This window comes from Phaseolus vulgaris, chromosome 6 (genome assembly GCF_000499845.2).
Source record: "Phaseolus vulgaris cultivar G19833 chromosome 6, P. vulgaris v2.0, whole genome shotgun sequence".
Taxonomy (NCBI): Eukaryota; Viridiplantae; Streptophyta; class Magnoliopsida; order Fabales; family Fabaceae; genus Phaseolus; species Phaseolus vulgaris.
In genome coordinates this window covers 7,340,072-7,351,239 of record NC_023754.2, presented here as the reverse complement: position 1 = coordinate 7,351,239, position 11,168 = coordinate 7,340,072, and the positions used below count along the sequence as shown (strand labels likewise).

The 11,168-nt window shown below is 36.5% G+C and overlaps 1 protein-coding gene across 1 annotated transcript; it reads right to left on the bottom strand.

The window, feature by feature from the left end:
* Positions 1-4,329: 4,329 nt before the first annotated feature.
* LOC137831023 (F-box protein At2g26850-like) lies at positions 4,330-9,352 on the bottom strand. The gene is made up of 6 exons (XM_068638506.1): positions 9,199-9,352; positions 7,246-8,920; positions 7,013-7,092; positions 6,657-6,835; positions 6,170-6,244; positions 4,330-4,879 (listed from the first exon to the last, which is right to left on the bottom strand). The coding sequence occupies exons 2-6, from the start codon at positions 7,918-7,920 to the stop codon at positions 4,692-4,694; spliced, it is 1,197 nt and encodes a 398-aa protein (XP_068494607.1). The 5' UTR covers positions 7,921-8,920; positions 9,199-9,352; the 3' UTR covers positions 4,330-4,691.
* Positions 9,353-11,168: the final 1,816 nt, after the last annotated feature.

Genomic DNA, 11,168 nt, shown 5'->3' with positions numbered 1-11,168 from the left:
CCAACTGTTTACGCTCCAGTTTTTAATGCTTTGACTAATCTTTAAATGCAATTAATAGTTTGTTAAGATTTAATAACAAAAACAACTCTGATTAAATACATAAAAACATATTTGGGTTTTTCACTGATTTTGCTTAAGAGAAAGAATTGAGATTGCTTAGAGATTGAGATTGATCAAAGAGTGTGAGCTAGGATTTTCTGCTTGTATTGATTTCAGATTTGTTCTGTAACAAGTGTAATTCTTGTATCTGTTGAAAGAAACCTTGTGTGTTTGCTGAGAAGTGTTGTGTGTTCTTGAGGGGATCAAGATCAGCATTCTTAGTGTTGGTGTGTTTGACCAAAGGAAGTGTGTGTCTTGAGGGGATCAAGGTCACTTCTTTGGTTGTGGTGTAAGTGATCTAGGTTTGATTGCTTAGTGGATTTCCTCAGTGGTTTCTGAGAAGACCAGATGTAGCTCTGGGTTTAGAGTGAACCAGTATAAATCTCTGTGTACATTCTCTCTATCCTTAATCTCTTTAAATTCAGTTTTTATATTTGTAAACTGGTATGAACAACCGATTGTTTTTCTGGTGCTGTTGTTTTTGCTTTGTGTTTTGGCAAACTGATTTCCTTATCATTTGTTTCTCGAAGTAATTTCATTCTTGGCTTAAAAGTTTGCGAAAACCCTTTTTAAACCATTCACCCCCCTTCTAGTTTAAAGCCAAACATTCTAACAAGATCGATATTTAGGGAACATTCTTAAGGATTTTATATGCGAGGAATCGATATAAATGACTTTTATATGGGCATCAATTTTAATCAAAGAACTTAAATTTAACATGCTAATCAAAATACATGAGAGTGAGAGAGATGAAACTTAATCCCTATTTTTCCAAGTTGAAGTAATTAATTCTTTGTCTGTTTTTTGATTAATCATTATCAACACAATCCCTTCAACACTCTTTTTAATTGTTCTATTTTATATTTAGCGATTATTGTACTTGATAATTCACCATTCCTTGTGGGATCGATATCCTTCCTTAGGGACAATTATTTCTTCTGACACCACGGTGCACTTGCGATAAAGAGTCATCAGTAAGCTGCAGAGGTGTAGAATAATGTTGACTTGAAGAGTTGTAGAATACATGATAATGAAAGGCTCTTAAGTGAGTTTCTTAAGGGGACTGGACGTAGCCCATGTTGGTGGGTGAACCAATATAAATCTTTGTGTATCTCTCTTTGTACTTCTTGTTTGTTTACTGGTTTTTGTTGGTTAGTATTTCAAGAATTGAGTGTGGGCTCCATTCAACCTCCCCCCCCCCTTTTAGAGCCAATTGAACATTCAATAGTTCTTAGGAGGACAATGTTGATCTGACAAGAAATCTCACACACAAGCACAATAAATGGAGAAAAAATATTTTTGTACTCAAATTGTACTCTCTAGATTGTACCTTCCAGATTGTACAATCTGAAATGTATCATGTTATACGATACAATCTAGAAGAATTTTTAAATCCATAATTAGTTTTTGGATAGTAGAATGCAATATGTGTTTTTTTTAAACGTATTTTGGATTGTACAATCTAGAATGCAAAATTATATTCCATAATATAATTTTGTATTATAGAATATAATTTTGCATTCTAGATTGTATAATCCAAAATGCATAAAATCCAATTATTATAGTTTGGATTACATAGTCCAAAGAGCATGTATTCAAAAGGGTACTTTTAGGATTTACCTAATTATGAGGGTGCAAAAAGAAATTATGGGGGTGCAGGCAAAAATTCCCCATTAAGGGATTGCTAGACCAAATCTGATCATTGTTTTCTCCAAGACATGTAGTCCTCATCTTCCTTGGATGTTGGGTTACTCAAGTAAAAAAATTATATGCTTCGATCTTAATAATTTGGGATAAAGAAACCACTAATGAGAGATGATCATTAAAAGGCTAAACAAAATTATCGAAGCTAGATGAAGCCACACAATCAGACAGTGATAAACAAAGATACAAGTATCAAAGTGAGTCAATCCAACTTACACAAGTTGATTTACCATGGATTGAATTAAACACTAGTCGACTCAATCTGATTGACTAGGGATGACAAAGTGGATCAGGTCCGGTAGACCATAGGCGGGGCGGGGCGAGCTTGCCTGCCAACTCACCCTTCTTTACTTTTGACAGTTTTAGAAAGGAATCTCATGCTTTTGGAATTAAAATTTGTGGTGGAAAATGTTTTATATAGAACTTTATTTACATTAATTTTTTATACTTCATTTGAATCATTGAAGTATTGTTGATATTTACTTTATTGTGTTAGGCATTAAACCTTCTTTGATTAAAATATTAAAGCTTGATTCAATTTAATTGCTCTTTCTTGAATTTTTATTATCCAAAAAGTGATATCAATTACCATAATCAAATAAATAAATTCAAAACAAAAAGGAAAAAAAATGATTTTTTTAAAAAAGTGACGGGCTAGCGTATCAGCCTGCCAATCCACCCTATGGCAGGGCAGTTTCCAATTTCAGCTCATATAACCTTGGCGGGTTAACCCACCCCACCCTACTTTTGGCGAACCAATGGCAAGTCGAGCCAAAACGAGTCGAACTGACCCGCTGTGTCACCCCTAAATTCGACTCACTTAGTGAATTAGAAATTTGGTATCCTGACTTGACTCATCACAAGTTTGTGGGTTAAGCAGATAGACTCATTTAAGTTGATTTAGTTAAACTAGTTTATTTTATATATTTATTAATGCACAGTCAAATTAGATTGACTCGACCCACCCAGATCTTTATAGCAGTATAATCAAGGTTTTCATTTATTTTACTAAAGATTAATCACATATGAAGTGATATATTATGAACATAGTAACTAAAAATCAAAATGTTAACTTATATAATTGGACAAAGAAATAATTAAACATCTAAATCATTCACTATTAAACTACCATTCAAGTCATAAAAAAAACAAAGTGTAAACCATTAAAAGTAGTCAATAATCATAATGAAAAATTGAAGAAAAAAATTATAAGGATTTGTTATTGGTATAATATAGATCAATTTACCTCAACTTGACTCAAATCCGTTTAACTTGCAAATTAAGTGAGTTAGATTCAATTTAACCCACACTTTATAAAACTATATTTTTTTAATCCAACTCGTTTCAAACATGTGGTTAGTCTAGTTCTCTCAGAGGTTTGATGTTGTAGATCCCACATCGACTAGAGATTAAAACATTTTATACTTTACAAATAAGTGCAAACCTCACCTTATAAGTCAGTTTTATAAAGTTGATTAGACTTAATGTCCATTTCTCAATATTTAAGTCCATTTTGACACTTTGCACGAAGAGCCATATGAGCTCATCTTCCCAACTTGCTATGATCACGAAGAAAGATGGACATGAGAGAGGTTTTGTTTTGCTAAAGTGAATAGGCAATGAAATATTTATTTCTACCCCATAAATATCTAGGGTCACCTTTCATATCAAAATAGATATTTGGAAATATATTTTTTACATCCCGAAATATCAATTCTAGAGTGAAAAGGGGTATATTTAGAATTTTTTTTTTAAGGTGCAGGAATTTGGATCAAGATAATGAATGCACACATGGGAAAATCAAATGCTAAGCATACTAGTTAGTAGCAATAGAGGAAGGAAACATTCTGAAGGAAACATGTCCTGAAACCCATACACTCTTGATATAATATAATCAAAAGGACTTTGAAATGCTACAAGCCTAGGCTCTTCCTCTGCTTCAACCACGTCATGATAGGATAAGTTAACTAAGTGGTGCATATTATAGTTAGATTCATTCTTGTCTCTATTCTTTCTATTGAATTGAAAGAATGGCCTTTTCTGATTGCAAGCTCATTATACCAATGAATTTAGAGATTGGTTTTCTCCTGTATGAACCTTTTGAAATGTGCTTAGCAAAATCAAATTTTCTGTTGGACCAAAGGAGATTTCTTAGATATATATGGCTGCGCTCAGATTAGAGACTTAGGTACTCTCAGACTCGGTAACATACAGCTCTCATGTGTCTATCCGCATCAACTTTTATAAAACATAGCTTCCATTTCATGCTAGCCACATCAACTTTCTAAAACATAGCTTCCATTTCATGCTAGCCAAATCAACTTTATATGCCATTATTGTCTCTTAAAGCAGTTTTAGGACAACAAATAATTGCCCCAACATAGGAAATACGGCTAACCTTAGGCAGAAAATGGCTAATATAAAATGGCACTGAGGAAGTATACACGGATAAAAAATCATAAGAAAATTCATTGGCAAAAGGGAGAAAGCATTGTTTATGAATATAGTAAATGAACTGTCTGCATATAAATAAATAATGCCTTAACTTCATTCATTGCGATGGAAGTTGTATTAGTATCAGTTCAAAGGTTACTAATTTGAGATTATCAGCTAGATTCTATATATAGTGGAATGAATACTCTACATTTGTGCGTAAATGAGCAATTTACAATGAGGGAAACCACATCAATATGCATAAATTTTCTGATTAAAAAATGAGACAAAGGACAGAAGAAGAAATCGGGTTGGCCTAAATAAATATCTGAAAGTCCACTTCATGTTGTATATTGCCATGTATAAAGTAGAACCAGTCAATGCTTCAGTTTCTGAGACAAAGCTTCTATAAAATCTTGCTAAGTTGAAGAGAAATTTATCAGATCCGGTGCCTACTAATCCAATACTTCAGATGGCCAAAGGCGTTTCCAAATGGCAATCTCAGCCTCACACTTAATCTTTCTTATTCCACCATAAAATCCATCAGCCTCATTTCCCTCCTCCCTATGGTCTTTCCTACTGACAGTGGTCTGCCTCCATCGTGAGCCAGGAGTGTAATGATTGAACTCTAGCACCACAGTGTCTGCAACCAACCAACACAGTTAGCATTGAGTAAGCAATGTTTGAATCTCAAGAAACCCCTCTCACGGATAGGATACATTATAAAATGTCAATTCCTAGACTCTTGTAGTAGTGGAAATTGACCACCCCTTCAACATCATTTTAGCACTTTCAATGTTTGTAACCTTTACAAATTTAAAATTTTCATCCAATTATTATGATTGATTGAAAGGTGAAAGACTAACCCGGTATTACTTGATTTTCTTGGCAAATGGTAAATTTTAACGAAGCATAAGTTTGTTGGATTTCATTCTTCAGAGTTCAAGGCAAGCAAAATAGGCCTTATCAACACAAAGCAACTAACCCCGTATTACTTGACTTTCTTACATAAGCATAAAATGCGTGCTATTGTTTATGAAGGGAATGTGAAATAAAATGTCGCAAACGATACCTTATAAGGATGTCATGGTATATTCTATCTATATATTTAACATGATCAGAAAAAAAAAATACTCTCTCCGTCCCAATAAGACCCTTTTAACTAATTCACACTCTACAAGAAAATTAGTTAAAAACGATAATTTTATAACTCATGTATTTTTGTTTCAAAATAATCCCTACATATGGGTCTTATAAAATGGGACAATTTTTTTTCTAAAAGGGTCTTATAAATAGGGATAGAGGGAGTAGTGTTTGGTTTATAATAATCATGTTAGTCCCACAAAGCAAAAAGTTTCCTAACAGAGATGAAACAGCCTACAAAAGGAATCTAGTTCTTTAGCATAGTTAGCCATAAATGTACCCACTGAGACACAAATTATCAATGTGTTGGTGGAAATGATGACATACTGACCAGGAATGTCTTGGGGACCAACCAAATAGCATAGCAGGTGGTCCATATTTAGATATATTAGAATCCAGAAAGACCTAGCCAAACCTCTGGTCTGGCTGCCAAATTACGCTAACTACAAATGAATGTCAATTTTTTTCAATGTAGATCCACAATTATAATAATTATAATTATTGCAGATTGTAAAAATCTAAACATATTAAAAATCAATAAACCAGCAAACTTTATGTATTACTTAATTTCTGTCTTCAAAATTCCTAAGCATCATCCTTCTATATCCTACAACCATTTTTTCCCCAACTGATCGACAAGATTATCAATCATACTCGGAGCCAGAATATAATCCTATTTTGCTAAAAGGGAAGAAAAGATGATGGACTGAATTGATGATACAAATTATAACCAAGAAAAAGCAATGATTGATAATAGCAATCATCCTAGAGGAAATTCAAATTAACTCACCACTATTGTGACATCGGCAATAATTTTCACTCCCATTGCAGGACTCCAAGTGGCCTACAACACCATACCACCAACCTGCCATGAAGGTGGATCTCGTCATGCGGCAATTCGTTTTAGCTTATTATAAATCCAGTATATACTTCTAAATTCTAATATGAAGTATACAAAAGCTCTGATGTCAATCAAGGTATACAAGATTAAGGGTACAGCTTAGAATATGTCAATATTACTCGAAAATGAGTTTTCAATTATCAACATACCATCATAAGGGTATAAAGAAAATGAATAATTAAGAAAATTGGAGATCATTTTTATATAAAAGACAGTAGACACAACTGCCCTTTTTGTTGACTCTGTTAATATAGACATGGTCCTGCACTATGTAGTTATTCTCTTCAATGTTTAGTAAAACTTAAATGGTTCTTAGGGTAGACCTTTTACCAGACAAAGAAATAAATAACACAAGATATTGAAGAAAGCAACAAACCATAAGGAAATTCTTTGTTTCTCCTCCACTGAATCTCTATATGATCACCCGGATACAAATCATTTAAACATTCGGAGATATGAAGATCATGTGGCGAAGCATCAATAGGAGGGGCTCTTAGCCTTTCCCATGGGATGCCACACTCTCTAGCATCTGCTCTTCTTCCATGTGGAGGATACCTGTAGTGAGCAACAAATTAATAAAATTACGTTATCAGATCTAAATTTCATTTTATTTTCCTCTTATGCTTCCTTAAAAATATCTTCAAACTTGCTAATCAAATCTCTAAGATAATGGAGCTAATGTGAACATATGTATACATAGACTACACGAGCACCTATAATCATGCCAATTACCTGGCTTGGAAGGTATCAGTTCGTGGATCATAGCTAATTTCAGCGTCATAGCAAGACAACATGAATCCAACATGACCATTCTACACCACCAACAGAAAAAATGTAACTTAAGATAAAACACAACCCACTGTGTATAATTGAAATTCAAGCAACTGGTTTTATTTGTAGCTAGCAAGATAGGTATAAGTTTTCAATAGAAAATTACAACAAAAGGGTTTTCACATATTACATACCTCACGGTTATAGACCTGAGCAGGGAAACAAAAGTTGCCAGAATCAATAGCAAGATACCAGTTCATAATTGAGTCAACAGGCAAAGAGCTCCTCTTCTTGGGGCTATTATTTGCATCAACCTTTGGTCTCGTCCATTGCAAAGGCCAACGAATAGACAAAAATCTCATCAAGCCCCTCTGCCTTCCATGTTTAGGACCCCCAACACTCCTTTTGGAAGCAACATGCCACTTCCACTCCCTGTAAGCAGCAGGACCAATAACCCTACCCCACTTCTGCTTCATGTGCCTCTCCCAAAGGTGATCGCTCACACACCTCTCCCTCAAGGAGCGGCAAACGGCAATCATTTGGCACAGTGCAGAGGGAGGTAGCCCCTCAAGAATGCAATCCAAGGCCAACTCAGGCAAGTCCAACACTGACATGTCATGGCTTTCCTCAACATTCTCTACTCTTGAAGTCAGGCTCTTCCTCACCAGAGACATTCCTGCAGGTATTTGACAAACAAATCCAAGCCAAAAGCGGTTTCTGAACAGCTTGGAGATTGTTCTCACAGACAACTCTTGAGAAAACAAAAGGGGAAGCAACCTCATCTCAGTTGCCCATGATGGGAGAGGTTTGAGAAGGAGGGACTTTAAAAACAAGAAGAAGGAGATGCAAGTGATGAAGTAAAGTAGCATTAGAATATCGAAAGTCTTTTACGGGTCAAAATTGAATTTGGCATATGTGATGAGAGAGAGAGAGGCTAGACTGTAGATAGAGTCAGTGGAGAAGCCAATTGCGGAAAGGCAATAGCTTATAAGAAGAAACCTCACTAGTTAACCAAAACTGAAGTTGGTAATCTTCAAAAACCTTTTAAAGATGGGTTTTATTTTGGTTCAAAGAACCCCACCAAAACCCCAATGGTGGGCCTTCTAACCCAAAGTTTCAACAAGATTCACAACCACGCACACCGACGAACCTTGGTGGAAATTGGCTTGACTTGAAAGCTTGAAGCACTGTTATACTATGTAGAGCAAAGAAAGAAAGAAAAAATTAAACAAGCCTATGAAACAGTTTTCTCCCTCTTATTGGCTTCTAACGGCAAAAAGAAGCACAGGCGTACATACAAAGTTAACAGCTGTCATTCAATGAAAGATTGAATCTATTGTAATGGGTCCTATGAAGGAGTTGAAGCCAGGAAGCTAAATAAGGTGGGGGCACCAAGATCTGTATCAGGGCTTTTGACACCTGGAAAATGGGATTGGCAAGACAAGAATGAAAGGAAAAAAAAAGGAACAAAGATGAAGATAAGTCTAGATGCAAAGACCCATATCTAAAGAATCTCTAGGGCAATTGAATAATCAATGCTGTTATGGGAATATTTTGTTCCTAGAACAGATCCGTGGTAGTTGCAATTGACGCAGTAATTGGTCCACACACACCCCAAGAAAATGGAAACGAAACAAGGCCACAGGACAACAATTCTCGGGGTGGTGTGCACATGAACAGAAGAGGATTGATTAAAAGGTACTGATGGTGGAGATGAATATTGAAGAAGGGAAGGGTAGTGTTGTGCGGTGGGTAGGTGGGTAGGTCCTCTCCTCCACCTCCTTGCCCCAACAAATTCTTCTTCACCTCACCTCACCACATACCAATTATGCTCTATATTCAAGGGATCCCAGCCTCGTACTTGTTTGTCTATGGGGCAATTTAGCAAACAGTTTACGGGTAAAAAAATGGATAAGACAATGAATGATTCATTTATGTTACAAAAAAAATAAAAAAGAACAATGGGCGGCTATGGTTAAATTAAAGTAACATATATTTGTGGATGTGAAGACACATTTCTACTTGTAGATTCTGTGATCCAATAGAAATCAATTACTCAATTTGTTTATGACGAAATTAATAAAGAAAAACAATGTTTTATTGATGAATTGGAATTAGTAGCTATTATAGTGTTTTGAAAATCTCACCATTTGCAAGTGGGTGGGAAGGAAAAAGACAGCCGTCATTGGATAACGTAAGGAGCAGAGCAGTTGGTAGCTCTGACAGTAACACTACCCCTCCACGACCATTGCTCCCTGCAACCGTGTCTATTGCCATCAGTTTAATCAAAACATCACATTCATTCACGTTTCTTCTCAGATAACACCTTATTATGGACTTCTACAACTATGGCTTAATCATGATTTTTTAATCCTTAACTTCAGATAATTAGTTTTTTTAATCTTATAAAAAATTAGTACAAATTAGTCCTCCAAAAAAGTTATGTTTGCGCTTATCAAATTAATTACGGTTAGACGAGTTTTTCTGTAAGTTTGAAGGAAAAAATAACAAAAAAAAATAAAATTAATTTTTTTCATAAACTAAAATGAACTTATTCATAAATTTTTATATAGTTTACCTAAATATTTATAATTTTAAACTTGTAAATAAGCTTATTTTAGTTTATTGAAAAGCCAATTCCTTTTTCTTTCTATTTTTTTTTCTTTATAAATAAAAACCATATGGTTTCTTGTGGGAACATAACCTAACAAAGAGGAATCATAATTTTTTTTACCTCCTTGTATATAAGATCTAGAAAATAACCTTAGAGTACGAGTGGTATATTTTAAATGATACCTGAATATTTTATTATTAAAATAAAATTGATATATAAATAGAAAATTTAGTTATTCAGGTTTCATTTTAAAAGAACCACCATCTCTCTAAAAGTTTCTGTTCTGGCCGGTTGACTTGGATCACCTTCGCGCGTATCTACGAACTGCGCTTCAAGACCCCTTCGCTTCTGTTCCAACGTTCTCCTTCCTCCGCCGTGAACACCTAAAACAGAGAGACAAATGGCGCCCTCGCAGCCGTTTGCACTCCGACGATCAAGTCAGCTATTGGGCAGGAAACACCAAACACTTCTCGTCGCAGAACACCGAAAGATCAATGTCCAGAGAAATGTGTAACTGAATCGTCTCAAATGAGTTAACTTGTACGCGAATGTGTGAAAACGTACCTTATTCTGTTTATCATAAAACCTTATATACCTTCCTGATATTACTGTCCACGTGTCAGCCTGAGACTTGCGTATTCTGTAGGCGCTCCTTAGCAACATCGTTCCTAGTCTTAGGGCCTTCTCAGTGTGTAAGATTGCCCTATCGAAGTGCAACTCGCGCGGGGGTGACTGCATGGGTGCCAACTCATGCGCCCATTCTCTGAGTACTCGCCCTAGGAGTACCCTGTCTTCCTCACGTGCCATGCATGCAGATCACCTTCTAGGACGTGACCTCCTCATGGGTTGTTTCTGTCCCAGTGGCTTTCCAGCGGTGGTGCGTACTACCGCATCCCTACACCTCATGCACAGATCCTTCGTGAGTTGGGTCTCTCCCTTCTGGTACTGGGGGTGTGGTTTGAGAACCACCTTTCTTTATCTTTTACTACTGTCTGGGATGCCGAGGCCCGAGGCCTGAGGCCTCCACGCCCCTACCGTGACCCCTCATACTGTGCCGCCTCCTCCACGGTTATCCTTACCTGTGGGTATCAGGAGGGGACACTTCCCTAGCCTGCCAAAACATCCCAAACGCCTTTATCATGTTGAGGCCGGTCAACGCCTGAGGTCGGTCAACGTCCGAGGTTGTGGACCTTAAAGAAAACTCCTTCCTGTCCTGCAGTACTTTCTAAAGGATTCCTCTCTCGGGATCCCACCATGTTGACTTTGGTCAACGCCCGAGGACCGTACGGTACACAAGCCCCCCAGTCTTGAGCTAACGACTTGTTCAGCGAAAAGACTATGACTTCGCCCTACCGTCTTACGTGGCTTTCTGTGACAGGACAGGCACAGTGCGCTGAAGTGACGCGTTCTTGTTCATACTGTAATCCATAAACACGTGGCCCAATCGCGCGGCTGGGACTTAACGTCTCTTGCGCTTCTCAAGTTTACGTTAAGTCCTTTGAA

Bases quoted from the DNA above. Each gene is read 5' to 3' on its own strand.
- LOC137831023 (XM_068638506.1), bottom strand. From the start codon at position 7,920: ATGCTACTTTACTTCATCACTTGCATCTCCTTCTTCTTGTTTTTAAAG. The intron at 6,245-6,656 runs GTTTGTTGCTTT...CCTTCATGGCAG, and splicing joins AAACAAAGAATTTCCTTATG to GTTGGTGGTATGGTGTTGTA. The intron at 4,880-6,169 runs GTGAGTTAATTT...GGTTGGTTGCAG, and splicing joins TTGCCGATGTCACAATAGTG to ACACTGTGGTGCTAGAGTTC.